The following is a 25,953-nucleotide window of genomic DNA, read 5'->3' as shown; positions in this document are numbered from 1 at the left end:
TGAATTAGAATTCAGCAACTGCTGTACCCTCATGAATTACCATTAATCTACATTTCCATGCAAAGAATGTCAGGTGCCACTGGCAGGTTTATTTCCTCACTGCTTCTATATCAGACTGTAATCTTCAACAGTTCCGATACAATACATTACCTGGAGTTAGACTAAAAATTCAACATACCAAACTAATACCCAAGTGTGTTATCTGTGGCCTATGTCTTCCCAATTAGGTTCAGAAATCACATCAAGGTAGTCAAAGGTAATGCACAAAATGTTTTGCAGAATACCATTTACTCAAAGAATGCAGAAGACTTTAGCAACTTAATTCATTCAATTCTGATCAGTGATGGAACATTCAAAATATCTAGGATGAGTGAGTACTTAGTACTGATGGCAAATATTAAATTTAATCAAGAACAACACAAAAACCAATCACACAAATTGATAATCCAATTTATTTTAGTTATACGTAAAAAGTTTATATAAAACTACCAACTTTTTCATTTTTGTTTCTTACAAAACAGTTCATCTCCACTCACCACTATTTTAACACTTTAGTAAATGTTTAACAGTTAAGGCAGACAAAAACTGTCAGTGTGTTAGCATTTGTTCTTCTAATAATATGTTTCTTGTTCCACCCAACCTAGTAATAAAAAGGAAAAAAGGCAATGTAATTTCAAATGTAAATTTCAAGTTATAAATAATTTTTTTGCAAATTTGTAGTTCATTCTTCTATTTTTTTTAATCTGAAGAGAGTAAACCAAAGTATTGTGATCCTACGGGTGCTACTGTCCAGTTTATTACCCATAACAACCTATTTCATGATGCTGTTCAACTATAGTGGAATTTGAGAAGAGTTTGCCAAAAACCTACATACATTGCTATCCAATGCATGTGGCTTAATTGGTATCAATGTAGCACAGAAAGAGCCAATTTGTATGCGGCATACGACTGGCAGGACTATAACTACTTATAAATGAGCACACAACATCAGAAGGGCAAGCAATCAATTTAAAAAAAATTAAATTTAAACAAACATACTGCATGTTAACTGGCCCTTTAGGCCCAGGCCACCCAATTAACCTACAACCCCAGATTGTTTTGAATGGTGGGAGGAAACTGGTGCATCCAGAGGACACCTAGTAGACACAGGGAGAATGTACCACCTCATTGCAGCCAGTGCCGGATTTGAACCTGGTCGCTGGCGCTGTAACAGCATTGCGCTAACTGCTATGCCAATCTTGCTGAGATTGATGATGTAGTGAAAATTCAGAAGGAGGAAATACTGCATCTAAATACAGCAAAGCTTCTACTAGTTAAGAGTCATTAAAGTTTGCACTTGAATATTGGTTATTTGAGACAAATGCCACAATTACCTCCAGGATTCCTACGGAGGATGAACCTTCGTCCTTCATCATAAAGAAATATTATAAGACTGTATGGAAAGGCACAGAACCACCAGCTGGGTCTGAAAGAAAACAAATTAACTATTACAGAATAAAAATGATAACAGTTATGAAAGAATACATGAGCACTAATGTTTCTTACTATTGAGAAGTAAAAACAACTCTACTCCCAACTAAAAGGGAAACAACTACTTACTTGAGTGGATACATCCTGATTGCTATATCAGTGCCAGGAGTGTATGAAAGAAAAGCAGCAAGTGCAGTCTCTTCAAACAAACCAAAGATAAGAATCTTGTTCCTGTTAAACAACAATTGTTGAGAGAAGCAAATCATCACCCAATCTCCCAATAGAATGTTTAATCTTAAATTCATCATGGGGCAGCTTCACTAATGCCAGCATTAGTGACCACATGTACTCAAGACACCATTAAACTACCAATCACACAAATCCAGAATTCAAGCAACCAGCAAATAGCAAAAAAAAAAACTCAACTTTAGCCAATCATACAACACTCAGTCTCAAACAACCGGACAATTCATTTATCCGCTGACTACCAATCTTTATAGCTGCCGGATACCATGTGTTTTACTGTATTATGCTATTCTAAGATGAAGATTAATTCCTTGAATTCCCAGGAAGGAAGTAATAATAAAATGCTAGGTGATGGATGATTAAAAGTCTCCCCAGACCAAGATACAAAAGCCAATCCTCCAGTAACAGGACATGTCCTAGGGATTGGGGGCATTGTGATGTTTTACAATTGTTGCAGTACTGTCAGGCACACAGTATGTTTATCCACTAAATAATTGGGAAATTCACTATATATTTAAGTTCTTTCATCTTATACTAGCTCATATCCAGTAATAAGGTCACATTTATTTCCATTCCAATCAACTGGAAGTAAGTACAGGATGGAAAAGGAAACATTTCTTCAGTAAATTGTTTGATCAAATATCCCACCATGAGTATTTTAAACATATTTGTGAAATATTTACTTCATGCCCTGTTGAAAGATGGAGTTTCTTCTGGTCTTGCAGATAATCAAGTCAGCCCACTGCACTATCACGATACTGACAAAGAATGATGTGTGACAGGTATATTCAACAATTTTCCGCTGATCATAAGTCTGCAAAATGACAAAAGCTTAAATTATGCAAGCGGGAAAAACTGGATTGAATTATAAAATTTCTTAAGAAATAAGGGAAAAGTACACCAGGACATGAAAGCATTCATTTTAGGTTAACAGGACATTATTAAAATGCCCCTACCTAACATTAGATATTTCCACATGAAAGTCAAAATTCCCCAGTCTTTTGACAAAAATTAATCCCTTGTAATCAATGTCTCCAAGTTGACCCTACCCTCCTTCCATTTAGTTTGTAATCCTCTCCATTTATTCAGGTGGGTTCAACAACCTTAATTGAACAAATATTTGAATCATTTTTAAGTGTCCCCAGATTGTCAGATTTTTTTTTATATATAAACGTTCTAAAGCCAGAAATCATGATGGTTTAAAATCTAATCGTGCAGCCTCCAGCAGGGCCTCCGGCTCTGATGCGAGGCCTCGTCAATGCTCACAACATGCATGACTCGAGCAGTTTCCCAGTGATCCAATGACCAGTAGGAGTTGCATTTCCAGTAAAATTTTACTGGGATCCAAAAATCCAAATAACTACTTTGCAATGAAAATTTGAAATATTAGCATTTTTCCAGCAAACCCACAAGACCTCACAACTGAGGAGCAGAATTAGGCCATTCGGCCCATTGAATCAGCTCTGTTATTCAAATCATGACTGTCTCCTTAGAAATCTGAGGCAATGACTTCCACAGATTTAGCCTATGGCTGAAGAAATGCATCTTGTTCTAAAGGGACATCCTTTTATTCTGAGCCTGTGGCCTCTAGACCTAGTCTCCCACTACTATAAAAACATCTCTACATCCACTATCCAGCCCTTTCAATATTCAAGAGGTTTCAATGAAATCCCCCTCATCCTTCTAATTTCCCCATAACCTCACTAATTTATGGCCAATTGACTCCATACAAAGAAACCTTTTCAGCAAAATGCCACAATTGATGGTTCATAATGTTTAATGTAAAGTTTGAATTTTCTCAAGCTTTTTACATCATCAGCTGTCTGTAATACTCCCAATACATACATCACTGAAGTCCAATTCTATTACAGGGATGTAGAATTACTTTTATCAATAGACGGCATCAAGGAAACATATACATACCCATTGTTGGCCATAACTGTCTTCTACATCCTGCATCCACAAATCATCCCATTTTTCACGTATTCCAATTAGATCTAGTGGGAGGAATCCATTCTCAGCCATGATCACAAAATATGTGAAAAAACCACCCAAGGCCTGGACCATTCCTGGAGAAAAGCAATTTGTTTTAATTGTTGTTGCTCACACTAATAACACATCTTTTTAAAAAACAATTAAATGTAATCTATCACACAATTTGAGAACTGAATGTAGAAGATAAATAGCAGCTGATGGATGGCAGCAAGGGTAAGCATGAAACACTCAGAATAAAATTAGGATCTGCAACCATAAATCCTTTTGACAGCGATGTTATAGTTTGAGGCACATATATAAAGATCAGATGTAGATAAGCTAGCAGAATACTACAAGTTGCAAAATGAAGCACATTTCTGGTAGTATTAGGAAGATTGTTCAGAAACAACATTTTAGTGCCAAGGGAGTAGGTCATATTTGTTCTGGGGACAAACTACAACAGAAAATTTTACAAAGAACAATTTTATGTAACCTGATTTAACTTGAAGCTTGAGTAGTCATGCATCAAAACATTGAATAATGTACAAACAGCAGAAGCTAAACTGAAGTGTAAAAACAGGGTATTAAACATATATTCCAAAAACAAATCCAGTCAACAATTTAGACAATATACTATAAATATTACAAGACTTACACAAATGAAAATAAATCTGAAAAATCTGACAGAATGGAAGTAGTAAGATAAAAAGTAATTGTATGGAAAAAAATAAACAAGGATCCAATGTTATTTTTACTGGGAGATGTTCGGGGAATTAAACCTGAATATGTATCAAGTTAAATTTGTTCAAATTGCTTTGGCAATTGCTAGTCGGATATTGATTTGGGAATGGATAGATGGCATGCAAAAGTTCGGAGCTGTATTCCACTTGAGAAAATTACTTACAATTTAAAAGATAAATATACTTTTTGTGAAATATGGAGTCCATATTTACAAAATGTTGGTATTAAAATTTAAATGAATCTTGAACATTCCCTTTCTCTGATTGTCTCTATTAATACAGAAAAAGGTTTATGTATCAGAAAGTGAAGTGCTCCTGGGGTGGTTTTCTTGTTCCTTTTTTTTGGGATGGGGAGGGGATGAGGATTTAGAGGTGGGTTTTTTTTGTTTGCTTTTTTTTTTAAAATAAAAAATACCACATGTATTTGTATTAAGTTTGAAATATTCTGATATGCTTGATAAGTGGTTTTATATCAAATAAAATAAAAAATTTATCATGGCCAAATGGAAAAAAATGTTTGTATAAACAGAGGCTCCAAGGTAACTGGAAAATATCTCCCTCTTAAAAGACAAACTCAATATTGATTCATAAAGGTTACATGTATGCTAAATTACGCAGTGGCGTTTTGTTACTGTTTTATTTGTACACTTCAATATAACAGAAACAAACAAATAGAAGCAACTACTCACCTATTTGACCATAGGCCATACTGATCAATCTCTCGTTCACCAATTTGTCCGTTTTCGGATTGCGTGGCTGTCTCTTCATTATATCACTTTCAGCATGTTCATAAGCAAGAGAGATGGCAGGGACCTGCAAGGGACCAAGTGGTTTTGGTTAAATCATCGTACACCAAGACGGTGAAGCAAAATTCAGTCACAAAGAAATCATGCAAATTCCACAGGCGGCATCAAACCTGGGTCAATGGAATTGAGGCAGCAGCTTAACCCACTGCGCCACTAAATAGCAATGAGAAAGTCGACGGTAGAAATCAACATTTAGAGGATTATAATGAAATAACTAGAAAGAAAACCAATGCTCTACTCACCATGTCAGTACCCAGATCAATACACAGGATGGTTACAGTTCCAAGTGGTAGTGGGACATCTGCAATTATGAATACCAGGAAGGGTGTAATTTCAGGGATGTTGCTGGTCAAGGTGTATGCAATTGATTTCTTTAGGTTATCAAAAATCAAACGACCTGAAAAACATTCAAGAAATTTGAAGTTACTAGAAAAGGACTCCAACATGATTTTAAAAATGGACAACAAATACCAAGAAATCAAGGTAACCAAGAACAAAAAAACAAGGAAGTTTCTACTCAGCCAGGAACATCAAATGCCCAAAAGGAAGTGGCACAAGAGTGGCCTTGGGACCAGCGGACCCTGGGAGAGCTAGGGATCAAGAACTAAATATTATCCTGGACAAAATGGAAAATTCAAGCAATTGATTTGCAGGCGCTGAAAATGTAATGAAAGACACAACTGAAGTTAAAATCAATGAACACTTAATGGAAAGAATGGATCAAAAAGTGAACACCATAGTCTTAGGCAACTCAATTTCTCCTCAGATGCAATCCCCTTCACGTCCAGAATCTACCTGATGAGTCTTTTCTGCTCTGCCTCCAAATGCAGTATATTCTTTCTCAAAAATTTCAGAATGTTTCCGCACCCCAGAAACCTGCACAATTGCAGCAGGATCTTGGCTCGTACATTTTACCCCTCCAACGTTCCATTTTGCCCTTTTATTATGTTTTTGCACCTGCAAATCAACCTTTTGCACTGCAAGTCCAAGCACACCCAAGTCCCTTTGCACAATGGTCAACACAACATTGTGGGTCAAAGGGCTTGTACTGTGCTGTAATGTTCTATGTAAGTGTGCTGTAATGTTTCGACTATTTTCTTCCAAAGTGGATGACCTCGCATTTAATACGGTAGTTCAACTGCCAGAAATCTGCCCACTTTCCTTCTGAGATGATCCCTGCCCATTTCTACCTCTCAGCACATTTTCCACATCCTCTATACAATTTGCTATCCCATTCAATTTTGTCACCACAGCAAACGTGGATAGGTTATACTCTGCTCCCTCCTTCGAATCAATAAAATGTGCATCATGAACAGTTGGAGGCTAAGCACCGATTTCTGGGGCATTCCACTCACCACTAATTCCCAACCAGACAAAGACTCATTTATTTCAATTCAATGCCTTCTTTTGGTTAATCAATCCTCTTGCCATGTGAATACATTACCCCAAATCCATGGATTCTTAATTTTATGGACAAATCTTTTATGTGGCACCTCATCGAATGATTTCTGGAGTTAAAAGTATACTCTTCTATCTACTGTGCTCAATTAAATCTTCAACAAACTCCAGTAAAATTGTCAAACATGAATCCATGCTGCATCTGCCTGGTGTCTTGTCACTTCTTCCTTAATGACAGATTCATCTCCAAGTAGGTACTTAATATCCCACCAAAATCCCAAGTTGCAATCTGGTAACCATGTCGAATTTCATGCCATCCAGTTAACATTGAACAAAAAAATTAAAATATTATAATGTTGAAATAAAGTAACAAATGAAATAACCCGTTTCATTATTGATGAAAATCAGTGGTTAAATTCTGGCATTTTCCTCCCCCTTCCCTACAAAAAGCGCACCTACCTTCTTCCACACCAGTGACAATGGAGGCAAAGTTATCATCTAATAGTATCATGTCAGCAGCTTGTTTGGAGACATCAGAGCCAGCAATACCCATAGCAACACCAATATCAGCTTTCTTCAAAGCAGGAGAGTCATTCACACCATCACCTGTCACAGCTACAATGGCACCCTGCATTTAAAAAAAATTGGTCAAAACATTATCCATAGAAAAATGCCACCTCCTTTAATTCTTATTTACACCACTTTTCACAACTCACTTTATTTTTGTGAATTCCCATTCCTTCATAATTTCAAAGGCTTGCATTTCAGATTATAGTTCACAAATTGAAATTTATTGAATTTGGGCAATGATTAAATGCATTCACAAGAATACAATCCCAACTTTCCCCAATGAACACTGTAGCAAAGTACTGGTCAAGGTTTCCTGCTTTTTCACCAACGAGCCTGCACCAGACGTGGACATACCCCTCCATAAATCTTCGTCCGCGAAGCCAAGCCAAAGAAAAGAAAGAAATAACATTGGGAAAAACAATGCATCAGCATACCATGTGCTCCCACAATTTCTTTCACATGGAGACTGATATAATAAAGCAGCATACCTGCATGACAAAATATGTACTCAAAATATGGCCAGATCACAAAATTCTGCTTTTTACTATCTACATTGAACTGAATACTTCTGATGAAGTTTACATAGAATGAATTGATGCCAAAAAAATTATTCATCTTCTCGCATCTTAAATTAAGCAGAGGAAGTGCTGACAAAATGATTTAATTTGTGACAAAGATAAAACAAAGCATGATAATTACAAAACAAACTTTCCTACCTGACGCTGGCAGCCCTCCACAATAATCAGCTTCTGCTGAGGAGAAGTTCGAGCAAAGACTATCTCAGTATGATGGAGTAAAATATCATCCAACTGTTCACTGGTCAAATCTTTAAGATCTGTGCCATGGACAACACACGCTTTGGCATCCCTGTGACAAAGAACAATATCTTTAACATTTACAATCATTCATTTGTGAAGGAGGTTGATTTGCGGTAGAAGATTGCAGCATGCTGACGTGCTTGTACATGAATTGCAAAAGGATGGTTTGCAGGTGTAGTAGGCTATCAAGGCAAATGGAATGTTGGCCTTCATTGCTAGAGAAATTGAATTTAGGAGCAGGAAGGTTATGCTGCAACTGTACCAGGTACTGGTGAGGCCGCATCTGGAGTACTGCGTGCAATTCTGGTCTCCTTGCTCGAGGAGAGATGTACTGGCTTTGGAGGTAGTACACAAGTGGTTCACCAGGTTGATTCCAGAGATGAGTGGTTAGCCTATGAGGATAGATTGAGGCTTCTGGGTATTTAGAAGAGAGGGGATCTTATATAAATATATAAAAGAATGAAAGGCGAGTATAAGATTGAGATAGGCAAGCCATTTCCATTTGTGGGGAAGACAAGAACTTGGGGACATAGCCTCAGGATTCAGGGTAGTAAATTTAGGGCAAAGATGAAGGAACTGTTTTTCCACAGAGAGTGGAATTCAATGCCCATTGAAACAGTGGAGGATGGACAGATTTTTATCGTGGGGAATTAAGGTTTATGGGGGGGAAAAGGCAGGTAGGTCGAGATGAGCCTATCAGATCAGTCATGATCTCATTGTTGGGGGGAGCAGGCTTGATAGCCTACCCTTGCTCCTATTCCTTTTTTTTTAAGCAATATACATATCAACCAAAGATTAAAAAATGCTGAAAACATTCAGGAGTCATTGGTGTGTGGAAAAAAGAAATGCAGTTAACATTTCAAGTCAAAGATCCTTTGCCAGATGAGCTTGATACATATCCTCAAATTTAGAGGAGCACTTGGGGGGCATTCATGTTGTGTTATTTCACACCATTTGGCTTTAAAATAGATACCTTAACTTCAGTCCTGTTGTTCAGAGATCAACTAATCCCATATAAATCTAGAATTAAATCTAGTACTTTATGGTCTGAGCAATTTATTGCTTTACTGATCAAGTCATTAAGAGAGTTACAAGATGTTTTGCATGGCTGAACACCTTCAGCACCTCACAGGAATGAGAAAATCTGGCAAAACTGGTTTATATTAATCCATAAACTCATGAGGCAAGTTCAACCAAAGTTAATACTGCAATAATATTACAAATGTTCTCAGCAACATTGAGAGATTCTTTACCTGGGGTTAACCTGATTGACGGGAATATTCAGGCGAGCAGCAATGTCTTCTATAGTCTCGTTTCCTTCTGAGATGATCCCTACACCTTTTGCAATGGCTTTAGCAGTGATGGGATGATCACCAGTTACCATAATAACCTATAAAATTTCAAATTAAAAATAAGAATCAATATAAAGTGACACCAATTGTCTCAAAGAATCCTAACTGCATATGGTCTCATCATTCACGTTACTATCATATTTGATGGCATTCAAGACACCCCTCCCCCAATTTCAGCAGGGAATATTAAGAATTTATTTTTAGTATATTTATGGGTAAGCTGTTAATGTTATTGAAATATGTAGCTACAGTATAGCAAAGAAAAGCTTGGAAAAAACACATGCAACGAGGACAACAGGAAAAATCTTTTATAATTACTGCTGTAATTCCACAAGAGAAAACAAAAGCAGCTTAGCTATAGCAGAAAAATTTTATAAAAACAATCTGCCAGCATCGATCCCATGCTGGCCCTGCTCTCTCCTGGTGGGGGGGGGGTGGTTTACAGGGCAGTGGGATCAGTGAGGGGAATGACAGCAGGCTGCCCCCCCCCCCCCCAACAGCCTGCTCCCATACAGATCCCTCTGCCCCACGCCCCCACCCCAACACCAGTCCTCACACTAATCCCACTGCTCCCCTTCCACAGCCTGCTCCCATACAGATCCCTCTGCCCCACGCCCCCACCCCAACACCAGTCCTCACACTAATCCCACTGCTCCCCTTCCACAGCCTGCCACCAGCACCAACGTTAGATGGCTGTGATGCTCATTAGCCATACAGCATCGATGATCACTGTTGGCCTTGCTCATCTTTATCACCATAATTTCAACTTTACATAAGTCCCGAGAAATATTTTTGAGCCTTTTTTGGGGGAAAAAAGGTCTGGTATGGCATCAAATACAGTACCTGCAAACCTCTTGAAAAAGCTATCCCAATAGGGATCTTTAAAAGTCCAGTGTGATTAGATTTAAAATGAAAGAATTCACTACATTCATGTAGAAAGGTTCTAATGAAGGTTATATGCAAATCAATGATCAAGACAACTTTACAAGGATTATAATTTTTCCAGAGTTGTAATCTGATAACAACTCTGGGAAAACAAACCCAAAGATTCAAATAGAGAAAATGGCCAGAAGCTTTGTAATGAAAAGCTATCGCGCCTTGCTCTTTGCATTCTTTAACTATAGTGATCGTTCCAGCCCTACTCCAATGCATTTATCCACTTCCAGGGGCACCATGACCTGCGATAGCTTCTCTGACCACACTCTACAACGTCCTTTCTCATGTTTTTCGTGAACTTTGTCTAGTTTTCATCTGCAAGTTTCCAAGTATGCTGATGTCTGGCAATCACCACAACCTGCTTTGCAGATTGCAAAGCTGCTGGCTCAGCAGTCACAATTAATTGTACTGAAGTCTCTGCCAAACAAAAGTGAAAACTAACAATTTTTGCTTCCCCCTTCAACTCTTTTCCTTTGCCCCAAACTCCATTCCAAAGATTATTTCCATAACCAAAAGAAACTGGGGGGGGGGGGAAAATGACAATTGGGGTGCTATATTAATGTTGGAAATCACACCATTTATTTTCATCCAACAACATGTCAGATCATTCACTGAAATCCCCCTTTTGAGCTCTTTTTACCTCTTGATTTTATCAAAAGCCATTGCATTTGCTGTTTGGCCTCCTTGTATCCATAAGTACGATGTCCTATTCAACTATTACCTAGCAAACCTGTGCTCCAATGATGCAAAGCCTTAACTTTAAAGCTAGCAATTTGAAAGCCTATTATATTATAAAAACCCTTTGCTCACTTATCTATCATAACCAAGAAAGACTATTTTTCCCCCACAAGGTAATTATGACTGTTAGAACAAGTTATAAGCATGCCAGAGACTGCGGATTGAGTCCTTGGATTCAAAAGTGAAAAGAGCTCTTGGATGTTGCCAATTTCATGGCACCCAATGAGAATTGGTCAGTCATATTTCTTTCCAAAATGGCCCATTTTTGTTTAAATGAATTCCATAACAAGAAAAATAAGAACCCAACTTCAAAGCTCCTTCACTAATGTGCAATTCTAATCTTGATCCAAATGTGATGCTGCAAATCCCACAATAAATTTGTTTTTCATCATGCAGTACAATCTTCAAGTAATTTTACCTTAATCCCAGCACTCCTGCATTTGCCAACGGCATCTGGTACAGCAGCACGGGGTGGATCAATCATAGACATCAGTCCAACAAAGCAAAGATCAGTGACTGGAAAATTGGGCTCTTCCACATCAAACTGAAACCCTTTAGGAAACTTACTGTCTGATAGTTTCAAATGGCAAAACCCTGTAAGAGAATAAAGGAAATTCATCAAATCGAAAATTTTTGGATGCACTTAACTTGTCTTCCTAGAAAAATGCTTCACTTAGAAGTGCAAATGGGAAGATGATGTGTATGAGTTACATTTCACACCCTCCCCCCCCCCCCCAGGTAGAGTAGCCCCTCAGAGGGCAAAAATCTATTCTGCCAGCAATCATCTGTTGTAACCATTCTACTTTAGTCTGGATCAAATCTGCTTCTAACTTGCACAAAGACCGATCAAATCAATGATAATATTTTCACTTGTGAATATCGTCAGTAAAATTTTCTTACAATTAGAAAAAATTCCAAAAACATGAGTTAATATTTAGAGCACATTAAGACTCAATTCATTTTGCACTTTTCTTTATATTCAGAAAAATACTACATTAGAAGATTGGAATTGAATGGAATGCAAAACCCCAAATGAATAAGTGGTCAGGTCATAAAGCAAGTATGGCTTAATATCACAGGCGATGACTTCTTCTAATGTGGTAATTTCTTAACGTGGAGAAAAATTACAATATTGATGGCTTCCATCATGGCCAAGAAGAGCAGTAAAGCAAGTCAGAACATCCATTCAGCATTTTTTGTTTAAGATGGTTACAAATGTTCCAGACCTTTACTTTTGACATTCTTGCTGTACTCTGTCCTCAGTGAATGGGGATGTGCTTGAAACCTCTAGTCCTACAGAATTTTTTTTTTTTTTTTTTAAATGGCCATAAACTGTACATGGTAGGTCTGCAAAGCTTTGAGCTTATCACCTTAGCACATTAATTCAGCTTACTCTTTCACATGGGTTTGCTTGGTATTCAACTGTTTTATTATAAAACAGGCCACTAGTTAAAGAAAGCTGCAGGGAAAAGTTCTTTCCTTTTACAAGTTAACCCAAGGACACAATTTACATCTTTTCTTTCATAAAGATTTTACGGTCTACCTGCAGATTGAAGGGTTGGAACAAATTTCCCCAGGTGCTTATCAGCTCAGTGCTCTTTTACACCATCACTCAATAAAAGTTATGACAAAGGACTTGGCTGGTTGGGTTCAGGGGCATAAACTTAAGAAAAATGCTGTATAGAATGGACAAATCAGAGGGTTTTGCATCAATCAATTCAAATTTGCATTTTTAAAGAAGATGGGGGTGAAAGGAGTTTTGGGGCAAATCCAGGAAGCTATTTGAAAAATATTCGCAGGTCTGATCAACCAACATAAATGGAGACCAACAATGAGGTAAGTAGTCATTTCCAAAATCAGAGTTTGAGTTAATTACACAAGGAATGGAGTTATTTCAGAGCTGAAAGATCATTAAGAGCACAAAAGCTTCAGCAGTATATATTGTACTGTACTTTTGTAGTTTCTTGGAATACATTATTCATTACTAGTAGCATTCAATAAACAGTTCTGAATTTATGGTACTCAGTGTTGTCCTAACTGGGTGGGTTCTAGCCAAATAATAGGTAACAGGTAAATAACTACACCTTGGTGCAAAGTTTGAACTTTGTCTTTAAAAAGGACCCATGTGGTGATCAGTGTTGTCATGGACAGGTGCACCTGCAAATGAAATTGTGGCAGCTTATTCCCAGTACTGGTATTTCATCACCTCCCATACGTCTAAACTTAGCAGCTTTAGCCATTGGGATCCAGCCCAGAGCAGACATTGGGCTTCTACTGAACCAATCAAGTCTCCCAGCGAGAGTACATTCTGCATCCCAACTCTCGATGGTTCTTCTGAACAGGATTCAAAGTGGAACAATATTGATTCACTGGCTGAGGACAACAGATGCTATTTCTGAATTTGACTTGATGCTGGAATATTATGACACGTTTCCAATTCGGAGGAGCTGGACTCCCCCTGATTGTATACCATATAGCACTAATTCTCCTTGCTCTTCCTTGCTCTTCCTTGCTGTAAGAAAAGGAACCCAGAAAATGAGATGGAGGAAATGAGGACGTTGGCTGAAAAATGTACTTTTTTTAAGAATCGCTAACAGTGATTTCTAGATTCGCCTGTAGGATATCAATGTACATGTTCTCTTACAATTTGAGTGGGTTGAGAATAAACTTTACAATATCTTAATCAGACATTAATCATTTTTATTCTTGTAACATAAATGGAACAGCTTTTCGTGCCACAGAACAGCTTGCTCTTTTTAGTGGATCTGTACTCACAATGAGCAGACCAGGTAAGGACAGCAAATTACCTTCTCAAAAGTAAGCCATGAAGCAAATGTGTTTTTGCAATATTCTCTTACTGTATCAAACATCTTTCTGAAGCCCTCTGAGATAATTTAATAACAGGATTTAAATTCTCTGGTTGTCCTATCAGATTTTAATTTGGGCCTCGTCACCCTTGCACTTAGACTCAAATTTCCATTCTTACCGAGCACTCTCTCCCCCAAGCCACCCAGCTCCAAGTAAGCATTCTGGAAAGATTCCTTCATCTCATCATTCAGTGGCACGTCTTCGCCATTCAGAAGGATACTGGAGCAGCGGTCTAGAATCCGTTCTGGTGCTCCCTTCATTACCAGCAGGTAGGGGCTGTCAGCTTTTTCATTCTCATGTATAGAGAGCTAAAAACAAAATTGGTGAAACAGAACAGCCTGAAATGCTTTATGATATAGATAAAATAACAGTCATGGTAAATTATTGTAGATGCTGGCAATTTAAAGAACAGAAAATGCTGGAAATACTCATGAGAAGTTACATCCACAGAAAAGGAACAACATTTGCAGGTCAGAGATCCTTTAGAATTCAAAATGATATTGAATTTATTGGGATATCTATTGTACAAGGTACTTTGACATTCTTATGTGCTTATTTCTTGAACAGGTATTTGTTTAAAAAACAAAAGTATATTTAATTGAAATAAATAGACAGCAAGTACAAAAGATAAATAAATATTCAGTTATCCTAGTGCAAAAAAAGTGACTTTGCAATAGCGCAGACAATCCTTTTGAGGAGCCAGAGCAGTCCTTGATTAATGTAACAAGGGGAGGATTAAGAGCCTAATAGCTGTAGGAAAAAAAATTTCTTGAATCTAGGTTTCTCCACTTTCTAACTGAAGGTAACAGTGAGAATAGGTGGAGACCAGAAAGATGGGGGGGTCCCTTATGATTTGGCTGCCTTCTCAAGGCCATGCCTCACAGATACATTCAATGGATGGAAGGTCAGAGCCAGTGATGGACCTGTTTATGGTAGTTACTAGCTGCCTCTTCATTCCTGGGCAGTCAAAGGCTTTCCCTCTATCACCATCAACTCGACACTCACCCGCACATCCGCCCTGGCCCCCTTCGCCCCACATGCAACAAAGACAGGATTCCCCTTGTCCTCACTTACCACCCCACCAGGCTCCGCATACAACACATTCTCCTCAGCCATTTTTGCCGCCTACCACGTGATCCCACCACTAGACATATTCCCCTCCGTGACTCCCTTGTCCACACCTCCCTCCCCTTGGGACAGACCCCTGTAACTACAGGAGATGCTCCATTTGCACCTATACCTCCTCCCTCAGCACCATTTGGGGCCTCAAACAGTCCTTCCAAGTGAAGCAACATTTTACTTGTGAATCTGCAGGAGTCATTTCCTGCATCCAGTGCTCCTGCTGTGGTCTCGACTACACTGGAGAGACTAGACGCAGACTGGAAGATTGCTTTGTTGAGCACTTCAGCTCTGTCCACAAATAGCATGGATCTCTCAGTGGCCACCCATTTCAATTCACCTTGCCGACATGTCTGCCCCTGGTCTCATGTACTGCCAAACTAAGACCACCTGTAAATTGGAGGAACAACACATCTTCCGTCTGGACACTAACTGAATGGCATGAATATTGAGTTCTCTGGCTTTTGTTAACCACCCCCATCCCATTTCTTGACCTCTCCTTTCCCTAGGCCCTTTCATGCAGTGAAAAAAGCCCACCTGTAAAGGAAGAGATTCTCCGCCTTACATTGGGAGATTTACTTTTTAAATACGCTGTGGTCACCTCCAAGGCAAAACTGCAATCCCTCTCAGGGAAGGATCATCGGCAGAGCACTGTGCTCCACCACCTCACATGAATGTAATAGCAACTGGCGAAGGGCAAGTTGATGATGTCGCGATGACATTATTAGCCATGATCCATCTCCCCTCTCCCTCCACGACCCCCTCAGGGTGGGGGCTGTGACAGCCCCGCCTGCTGCTCCGGCATCTCACCAGGCCGATTTGGCAGCAACTCAAAATGAGGCAGAGCATAACACCCCCCCATGCAGCTGAAACTATTTTGCGAAACAGAGTTCCAGCTGCCTGGGGATTATGGGTAGGGAAGATTGCCATAACACTGCTGCGTATTAATGACGGGCGGCACAATGGTCCCAGAGGGTGCTACAAGGTGCACTCAACAGGAATGCAATACAAGAGCAGCCTTTTTGGGCTGCTCCATGAAAGGTGTTTATGTGCTTATAGCTGGCCTCCAGGCGGAGGCTTGGGATGAAAGGGCTTCCTGCCTCCTTCCAGACATGATAATTTCACACTTTGCTCCTCATCATATCCAATTAACACCTTTTGTTGATCCGGATTCCTCCCCCATTGTTTTAATTCTGAAACTTTGATATATCCTGCTTCTGCCTTTTCTGATTTTCCCTTGGGGGGGGGGGGGGGGGGTCAGGGCCGAAACGTCAGCGATATATCTTTGTCTCCTATAGATGCTGAAAAGATCGCCCGAGTTCCTCCAGTATTTCAATGTGTTTAGTCGAAAGCCACCATCTGGCTGTGATGCAAAAGTATACTTTCCACAGCATCTTAGAAGTTTGACTGATTATTTAATGGCATGCCAAACCTCCTCAGACTCCTTAAAGGAGACAAAAGTAGTTTATGAAGCTACAAATAGGTGATGGAGTGGATTTCTCTGACAGGGTAAAGCCAGGATGGGCTTATCTGGTTAATGAATGAATGGGACAGACAAACAAGAGGACCTAAACAAAAGAATGTGGGAGTTATGAAAAACAGAGCAGGAGAAAACCAGGTCAGAACTGTTCCCTTTCACTCATTGACCAAATGACCATGTTTAAAAACATCTCCATAGTCACCTCAGTTTACCCTACTGAAGCCCCTCTATCTCTGCAGCTTTACCCCTGTTCTTTTCCAGTCTGACAGGTGATCTCTGATTTCAAATGTTAACTCTCTCCCCCCCCCCCACCCCCCGCTGATGTAGCCTGATTACTTCTAGCAGCTTTCTTGCCTCTGTTCAATGCCCAGTTGCCCAGAGGAACAATAAATTAACACCAGAAAGGAAACAGTTACAATAATAATGTTTCTGGAACTATTCAGAAAGAACCAAACATGAGAAAGGCTATTACAAAATAAACACTTTGCTTCTTAAATACTCAATTTTTAGTTGTATTGCAATTTTGTAAACGATTACTGAATTGGAAATAGTTTTTTTTTTAATTTTAAAATTATCCATTTAAAATTAAATCAAAGTTGGCATTTTGGGGCACTTCACCCCAATCCCGACAGAATTAATTTGCCTGAGATATCGATTTTAGAGATGCTCTTCTCAAATATTATCTGATACTATTAAAAACTGCAACAGAACCTGGTCTTCAACAATCAGCAATAACTGCTGACACGGTGTAGAATTCCAGCCTCAAATTGATACTAGTGGCCCCTTTCACATAGCATTCTATTACTTTTCTTGTGTTCCCCTTTATTTAATCGCTATTTACCTGATATTTGTTGGTGGAGTTGAATGGTATTTCCACAATCTTCGGGTTGCGATCCCTCATTTGCGAAACTGATCCACAACACAACTCAATACACTTCAAGAGAGCGGATTCAGAGGCATCTCCAGCAACATTTCTCTGAATGAAAATGGAAAGAGGAATTAATGAAACATCTGAATTCCACACAGGACAAACCATAACTAGAGCACTCAAATACTCCAAAGTAAAAAATCTTGAATTGCAATAATTTCAGGACATGATCATGAACTTGAGGTTTTAACTATCAGCTGCAAAGGCTATTACTTGGCATACAGAACTTAACCATGAACAACATTATTATTATTTTGTCTACTGTGGGCAGATTCCAAGGATATTTTTAGATCATCACTACTTCAATTTAGATCCTGGGATTCATGCACACAAATAGGACTTGTTCTGATCACCAGGCTTCGAGGCAAGGGAATGAAGTTTGAAATCTTTTAAAATTATTTTCGTGAAAGAAAAAAAACAAGTGCTTATTAAATTGTTCAACACCATACTTTACTGGTTGGAACCATTTAAGATTCAAGTTGGTTGGTATTTAAAATATCAATATGCTTCAGATTTTTTAATCAGTAGCCCTGGGTAGAAATTCCCAAGTGCTCACCAAAGCAATCCAATGATTGACGTGACCAGATTAATATGACTGCAGTACACAACACAAAATGGAACTCACCTTTAATATTGGCACATTTTCTTGTCCTGCCTGGAAAACTGCCCGGTTACATAATGCAGCAATGAGGGAAAGTGCATTCCAAGTTGAAGAAGTCTTGTCAAAAGAAATTCCTAGATGAAGATCAAGAAAAATTGGTAACATCTTAGATTATCGCAGGAGATGGTTGGCAAAGACACTATGGACCAGAGAGCCAGTTTATATACTAGATGACCCATAATACCAGTAACTATATCTACCTCTTAAGCTGGCTCATGTTTTGAAAATGGAAATAGCCTGGCAAAGCAGGCATAACAGCTTGTTTATTTCCTATGATGGAAGTAAATTTCCCCATGCAGAACTAAATTATTGCTTACTGACATCTGTGCAATGTACAAAACTGCCAGAGAAATTCAGCAGGTCACAGCATCCATTGGGAGTTTTAAAAAATCAATCAACTTTTCTCCAAACTGTCTGCTTTTATACAAATTATAATAGAAAAATTGGAACCGGTCAAGAATTTACTTATACAATTGACTATATTTGACAAAAGAGGCAGCCACTTATAACTGTCAAATTATGACGATTTCTATCAACTAAATAAGTGCATCCATTTGTCTCATGGAAATTTTAACAAAATCCACAATTAATTGTGGAAGTTCTCTTTCTATGAAAAGAGATGGAGCCAAAAAAGAACATCAGTATAAAAACACCAAAAATCTTTCCTCACCACTCTGGTTTTCAGTTGTATCGGCTTCATGAATTTGGTTGTCAAACCACATGTGAGCGACAGTCATCCGATTTTGTGTCAAGGTTCCAGTTTTGTCCGAGCAAATGGTTGAGGTGGATCCTAGTGTCTCCACAGCTTCAAGATTCTTCACCAGGCAGTTTTTCCGTGCCATACGTTTCGCTGTCAGGGTTAGGCATACCTGGAAACAAGTCAAAAGAGATTTGCCCAAATGCTTCAGATACCAATGTCACAATACATCATTGCCCCAGTAATTAATTTCACTAATTTATTGCCACTTGGGGAGAAAATTAAAATTCCCTGAAGTTTATGATGAGCTGCTAAATTTTAAGACATTTTCCTTCAAACAACATGGTAGTATGCCAAGCTCATTTCCCTGATATCTTGCCTTTTTCCCCCAATTTCTTCTACATTTGGAATCACTAGAACATAAACCCACCAGACTCCACAACAGGTCTACCAAAAGCTGGCTGAATGAAGATGAAAATGTTATGCCATCACGTACCGTGACAGTAGCAAGTAATCCCTCTGGCACATTGGCAACAATTATTCCAATCAAGAAGATGACAGCTTCAAGCCAGGAGTATCCCAGAATGAGTGAGAGAATGAAGAAGGTCACACCAAGGAAAACTGCCACTCCGGTAATGATGTGAATGAAATGTTCAATCTCAACAGCAATTGGAGTCTGCCCAACTTCCAGTCCAGACGCCAAAGTGGCAATCCTGCCCATAACAGTGTTGTCACCTATATTGATGACAATCCCTCGAGCAGTTCCTACAATAATAAGTAGGACATTATTTAATGAAATTCTATTTCAAAATAGCCTTTCAAAGGCACAACTATGCCTTCCAGAAATTTTCACAATATTAGAAATGCATACAATAAGTGCTCCTGACATTCAAAAATTGTTGCACATTATCTTGTCATTTTTAAAATGTATTCCTATGACCATAAAATGTGGAGAAATTATCAAAGCAAACAAACATTTGGTTGAAATGGAAAGACGAGGTTTGATCAGTTCAAATGAAAACAATAGGCTTGGTATCTTCTATGTTTATCTTGGAGGGTCACTCTGCAATCACTGACTCCAATAACATTAAACCTGATTGTTTTTGCATGTTAGTGTGCTTGAACCCACAACTTTCAACAAGGTTCAAGGTTCCTTTTATTGTCACAACAATACATTCAAATTGCAATACATGATTACTTTTGCCTGTTTTAAAGCAGACAAACACATCATTAGTATTGTCTGGCACCCTTCAAAGGAAGAGAAAGAAAAGCAAGAAAATTCCTTCATGGGCACTGAGCGAGTGTCCATGGATTTGCCTCCACCACTCCTGCAGCCTCTACAGCTACACAGACTCCTGCTTAATACATCAGCAACTCATGATCCAGATCCAAATCTTCAACACAATCAGGAAGCTTCAGCATCTGAGGCCCTTCAAGAGCCCTTCTTGCTCTCAGTACCCTCTCTAATCATGGCTTCAATACCTGGTTCCTATGAGCCAGTGTCCAGCTGCCCGCAGGCAGCGAAGATCCTCCGGCCGCGACACCAACAGCTGCAGACTGCGTAGATCCCCCTCAGCCACCAAGCTCCTCACTGGTCTACTGCCATGGTCACCATCCTGTAGGGTTACCTCCTCTGCTTCTGCTCAACAGGTGGGAGTTGGGTGTTCTCCCCACTCTGGAGCTTTGCACTAGTCCACTGCCCTCCTGGAGTCTGCAACCTGTTGTGGTCACTGCTGACATAAGCACAGCCACATTGGACAGACCTCACGGTTGCAGTAAAGCCTATAGAGAGCCACCAGCACAAGGACCAGGCAGTCAAAACCTTCAGAGCAGCGCTGTCTCCCTTCTCTCTAGGGTCTGCACCAACAGCACCACTGCAATTAAGCCAAGTTCAACAAGAAAACAATGTCATCAAACTTCATTTAGTTGTACCTTCAACACAATTGGTTGAGAAGAAAGCTATGTTTTTTGTCTCCAGGGGATTTTCACTGGAATATTCAGAGGATCTGCTCTGAGGTTCAGATTCTCCTGTTAATGAAGAATTATCCACCTAAATGAGATAAAAAGAAAAATTAATCTTTGGTTTTGGGGGTGGGGTGGGAGAAGAGAGAGGAGTTTTATAATAACCAGCTTGCTACTTTCAACTCCAATTTCTATCACCAAGTTAGTACCTGATTTTTGGCAAACGTTATATATTTAGAGAAGCTTAGTTGAAAAAAGGCAGTGCACAGGTTTACACTATTAACCTCTTAATGGACAAGAACTAGAACACTACTAAAACTAGGTATGGCTGAAAATACTATTTTCTGGTGCATGTTCGAGTTTGTAATCAACACTTCGAAAAGCATGTATTGTGCATCTCACTCCCAGAGTGAGGAAACCAGAAAATTACAAGAATACCTGTTCTATCCCATAAAGATAGTAAAATTTCACTAAGACCATTCTGAAAAGTTTTGCCAAAAACATACAACATGTGACCAAGGGCGCGGCAAATGATACATCCTTATCAGTTAATTATACGTACCTTGCAACCCTGTGCAGAGATTATTCGCAGATCTGCAGGGATACGATCACCACCTTTTACCTCTACCAGATCTCCAACAACCACGAGCTCAGCATTAATACTACTCTTTTCTCCATCTCTGATAACCAGAGCTTGCTAAAGTGAAGAGAAAACAAAAATCAATGTGTCATTGCAGGCATTAACATGCAACATCCTTTATATCTTTGTTTAGCTGCAGTATACTCATGACTTACCTGGGGTACCATGTTCTTGAAAGAATCCATGATTTTTGAGCTCTTAGCTTCTTGGTAGTACGAGAAACAACCGGTTATTATGACCACAGTGGACAACACAACTCCGAGGTACAACTGCAAAATTACAGATTTTTCTTAAGAATCACAAACAGCATAATGAGCACTGGACAACTTCAACTTTAGGGATAAAAAAGTTCAACTCACATTATCATTTGCTGGGTTATCTGCAGTTGCAGCTTGGATACCATAGGCGAGAAAGCAAAGAAATGCTCCAATCCACAAGAGGATTGAGAAGCCACCAAAGAGCTGCCTACAGAACTTTATCCACTCAGGAACTGTGGGAGGAGGCGTCAGTGCATTAGGGCCATCGCGAGCAAGAATCTCTTTGGCACGATCAGGGGTGAGACCCTAACAAAGACATGAATAAAATGGTTGTTCATATTTTTAACATTTTAATGTTTAACACTTGTTCTTTTCTTCTAATGGCTGTGAAAAATTCCTTGACCAGTATTCCAAGTGCCCTTTGGCTGCTGAACTAAGTCATCATTCTTCATACATTAACACAGATAGCAAATGAGCATAACTCATTCAACCATTAAGTATGCCGAGAAAAATAAAAGGTTGCACAAAAATCAAAGTTATGCAAAAATTAATTATTTAACAGGTTACACTTGATATACTATTTGACTCCTCTTTAGAAACAGCACTATTTTCTGTTTGAAAAACTCCAAGACACATTGGCATGAGGCTTTTCTTCATTATATCAACACATATAACTGTTTATTCTTCAGATAAACAAATTTGAGATCCTTGGACTTTTCTGCAAATCCTTGCACGAATTGCCCCCCAAATCTTCTCTACCATCACATCCCTTCTCATCACCTTCCTTCCAACTTCAGGATTTGATCGAGAATTAGTAGCACAATAGAACAACTTTGACTCTAAAACCACTTCTTGGGTTTGGGTCACATAGGTTGGTGTATGAAGAGTGTAAGTGAGCCACTGACTGTATGCAGACACAAATATCTGAGTGATGTGTCAGCACAGGTCAAGAACAACAGCATCGGCAATGTGCTAATCCCTGTAAAGTCCATCTCTAGGAAAACCTTGAGCCATGGCCATCGGCCGCTTAAAATATGTGCTAAGCAACAAACATGTTATAGTAAACCATGTTAAGTGATTGTAGAACTGATTGATTAAAGTTCTGCAACATTGGTTAGCTCCTGTAGTTTCCCATCTTCACAGAAGCTAGACCAGTCAATACAGGCCACTTCATTAAAAATGACCAGACGCTAGATACAAAAAGGCAAAGACCCAGCAAGTGAAAGAAATAAAACAAATGATGATGGTTCTTCCTTCTCTCCTTTTAGCAAATTCAGTGAAATGATCCCAAGCTTGAAGCTCTCTTGAGCAATCAAAGAGAGAGAAAATGTTATTAAATGATGATACAATATAACTGATGCCTGCAGTATTGCAAAACTATTTGTTTTGTTGGCAGTTGCTGAGAAAGGCTACATTAAAAAGAACCCCTGTTTAAAAAAAGACATTGAAAAATTCTCCCATCCCAATGTATTATGGCAATCAACTTGATTTTTAAACTTATCAAATAGTTGCATAAGATCATGAGTGGCGATGATAAAACACCAACATGACGCCAAAATAATCATGGAGAGACAATAAATTTAATGACCATAATTGCATTTGTTCCAATTAATATCCATGAGCTTTGTTCTGCCAAGAAACAAGTAAAATTGATTCTTTAAAATTTCTACCTTGAGATTAAATAGAAAGTGAAAAATAGTAACTACTTTAAAAGTTCACAAAAAGAAATTAGTTTTCCAATAAACAATCTGCAGAATTGAGGATGTGATCAGTAATAAAAATTGTGAAATGCCAGGTTATTAGACAAGCAACTATCATTAAATACTCCAAGTGCTGACAAAATTTGTTTCCTTCTTCACTGAAGAGAATCCAATAATCTTTAACTAGGCTTTCATTGAATGATTAGTACTACTTGGATTGTTTTCGTTCAGAAAAAAGACATCAGCTTGACAATTAGGAAGAATTATGAATATTATGAAAAAATAAATTAGACTGCTTGAAAAATCACAATATAAAATGACACACAGCAATCAACTATGGGTAAAATTTACTTCACTGACACACCCAGATAAGTTCACCACACCAAACTGACCATGGTCAAATTTTAAATGGTCTTAGTGGTTGATACTGGAAAATGCTACACTCAGTCCTCCAAATTACCAAATATTACTGGAACAAAGCTTGTACAAGCATCAAGAAAAACAAGCAAGAGTCAAAGTGGGATGGCTTGTCAGTGAAACATATTTAAAACTTAAAGATACAGCATGGTAACAGGCACTTCTGGTCCAATTACACTCAAATGACCTACAACCCCCGTATAATTTTAAGGGTGGGAGGAAACTTGAGTAGCTGGAGAAAACCAACGCAGACACAGGGAGAACTTAAACTCCTTACAGACAGAGTCAGATATGAACAAGAATCAAGTAATAGTGTTGCATTAATTTGGAGGAGGGAAGGGGCATTGGTGCAAGGTAGGGAAAATGCACAAAAAATGAAGCTTAGGAAGGAGAGTGCGAGAGAGAGGTCAGGAATTTGTTTATGCTTAAGGGATGGGAATTTTAAACTGCATGATTTGAACAACATTTTTTTTTTAAATAAAAAGCCCTCATTTGATCTTGCTAATTCAAGCTAAGAGTAGAGTACCAATCTTCATCTGAAAATGTTATATTAAAATTACATTCCCAATCAGCTGAAGGAAGTAAAAGTGGCTGTTGCCACATTCGAAACTCACACAAGTCTTGTGTTCCCAAGAGGGTTGGAAGTCCATAGGGGTCACGGTCATCTGGATACAACCTCAAACTAAAACACCAGCGGGCAAGGAAACAAATAATCCCAAGCCTGGAGACCAGATCCGTGAGCTGTTCCTTCTTGACTGGCAGACTTGACGTGACTTATTTGGGGGTTTTGTTTTGGGAATTCTATTGATTTTTCAGGGCTTATGAGTTTGGACTGTAATGGTCTGGGTTTTTTTTTTTATATACCCCCCCCACATGCACTGTGTAATAATCTGTTCTTCACAGAGTTGCCATTGAGGCTGGTGTTCAGGTGTTAAGTTTATCAGGTTAATTCTATTATTGTTAGTTTGATAATAAATTTTGTGTTAAATTTAACCCATTCATTTATGTATCTCAATTGTTGCTGGGGAGTGTAACACCAAAAGAATCTTCTAAATTGAGCCCATATTCTCAACCCATTTCTCATGATCAGATTATGTGTCAATTTAGAAAAGAAAAAGGGTAAAAAGGAACCTAAAATTGACAACATAGGTGATTTTTTTTCCCCCGAAAGCTTCAGTTCCATTTCTACCCAAGAAGAGAAATTCACTAATTTATCAAAATGTAATAATAAAATTACATATATTAATCTCACAATAATAAAATCTAAAATTTGGAGCTGATGATCCCCCATTCCTTTTAGTCTTTTGAAGATGTGCTTTATTTATATGTGGTTGTTTTTCTTGCAGTATGAAGAAATAACCAAATCTAATGAGTTAAAGGAGGATTTAGAAATGAAAATTGGAAAGGCTTGAAAAAGGTACAAAAATTTAAGTAAAATGTTCATTTTCATTGAATTGGTATGCCCAATCATTCGAATAAGGATGACCATTCTGATAATAGCACTTTAATCTGATTAATACCAAAAAAATTTTATTTCAATAAATTTGATTAATGATTCCTCATTTAGTGCAAGATATTGTTTTTTTTTACAATTTAAGGTGGTACATAGCATACACAGGTCCAAACACAAACACAAATTATCTCATTTTTATTCAGATGTTGATCCACTATGTGAGAAGTGTAAAATTTATGAAGCTTCACTGATTCATGTTTTGGGAGTGTCCCAATTTAGTAAGAGTTTGGGAAACATTTTCCAAACTTTATCAATGATTTTTAAGATCAAAATAGAACCATGCCCTTTCAATGACTTGTTTGGCTTTTCTCACGAACTGGATATACCTGTCTGCAATCCAGGAGAAAATGTTAGCTTTCATCATGTTGATAGTTAGATAAGCAATTTTAATGAATTGGAAAGATGACTCTTCACCTACCCAAACACAATGGTTATAGGATATATGTCCTATTTAAGCTTGGAGAAAATATGATACAACATTAAAGTCAAGAAGTTTCAATTTTAAAAGATGTGGGGGTCAATCATAGAATATTACCATGATTGGAAGATTAAGAAGTTTAGATGCTCTGGTGATTTTGTCTGGTGTCTGAAGGTCACTATTTGATCCATATCTTTACATCCTTTTCTACAAGGTAACCTTGATTAGTGGGAGGGGATAGATTA

General features: G+C 38.5%; 1 protein-coding gene across 1 annotated transcript in view; it reads right to left on the bottom strand.

Annotated features, from left to right (window-relative positions):
- Window positions 1-434: 434 nt before the first annotated feature.
- Window positions 435-25,953, bottom strand: part of LOC138738637 (sodium/potassium-transporting ATPase subunit alpha) — a 38,433-nt gene continuing 12,914 nt past the window's right edge. Inside the window, exons 4-23 of the mRNA XM_069889231.1 lie at window positions 21,763-21,966; window positions 21,559-21,672; window positions 21,326-21,460; window positions 20,734-20,851; window positions 19,298-19,566; window positions 18,775-18,973; window positions 18,069-18,178; window positions 17,357-17,491; window positions 14,035-14,224; window positions 11,467-11,642; window positions 9,276-9,412; window positions 7,921-8,071; window positions 7,094-7,262; window positions 5,479-5,633; window positions 5,120-5,243; window positions 3,640-3,785; window positions 2,400-2,530; window positions 1,600-1,701; window positions 1,374-1,465; window positions 435-640 (exon numbers count right to left, since the gene is read on the bottom strand). Of these exons, the coding sequence (XP_069745332.1) occupies window positions 612-640; window positions 1,374-1,465; window positions 1,600-1,701; window positions 2,400-2,530; window positions 3,640-3,785; window positions 5,120-5,243; window positions 5,479-5,633; window positions 7,094-7,262; window positions 7,921-8,071; window positions 9,276-9,412; window positions 11,467-11,642; window positions 14,035-14,224; window positions 17,357-17,491; window positions 18,069-18,178; window positions 18,775-18,973; window positions 19,298-19,566; window positions 20,734-20,851; window positions 21,326-21,460; window positions 21,559-21,672; window positions 21,763-21,966 (2,886 nt within the window). The 3' untranslated portion in view covers window positions 435-611. The remainder of the gene's footprint in view (window positions 641-1,373; window positions 1,466-1,599; window positions 1,702-2,399; window positions 2,531-3,639; window positions 3,786-5,119; window positions 5,244-5,478; window positions 5,634-7,093; window positions 7,263-7,920; window positions 8,072-9,275; window positions 9,413-11,466; window positions 11,643-14,034; window positions 14,225-17,356; window positions 17,492-18,068; window positions 18,179-18,774; window positions 18,974-19,297; window positions 19,567-20,733; window positions 20,852-21,325; window positions 21,461-21,558; window positions 21,673-21,762; window positions 21,967-25,953) is intronic.

Source organism: Narcine bancroftii, chromosome 7 (assembly GCF_036971445.1).
Source record: "Narcine bancroftii isolate sNarBan1 chromosome 7, sNarBan1.hap1, whole genome shotgun sequence".
NCBI classification, from domain to species: Eukaryota; Metazoa; Chordata; class Chondrichthyes; order Torpediniformes; family Narcinidae; genus Narcine; species Narcine bancroftii.
This window is presented reverse-complemented; position numbering and strand designations above follow the sequence as displayed.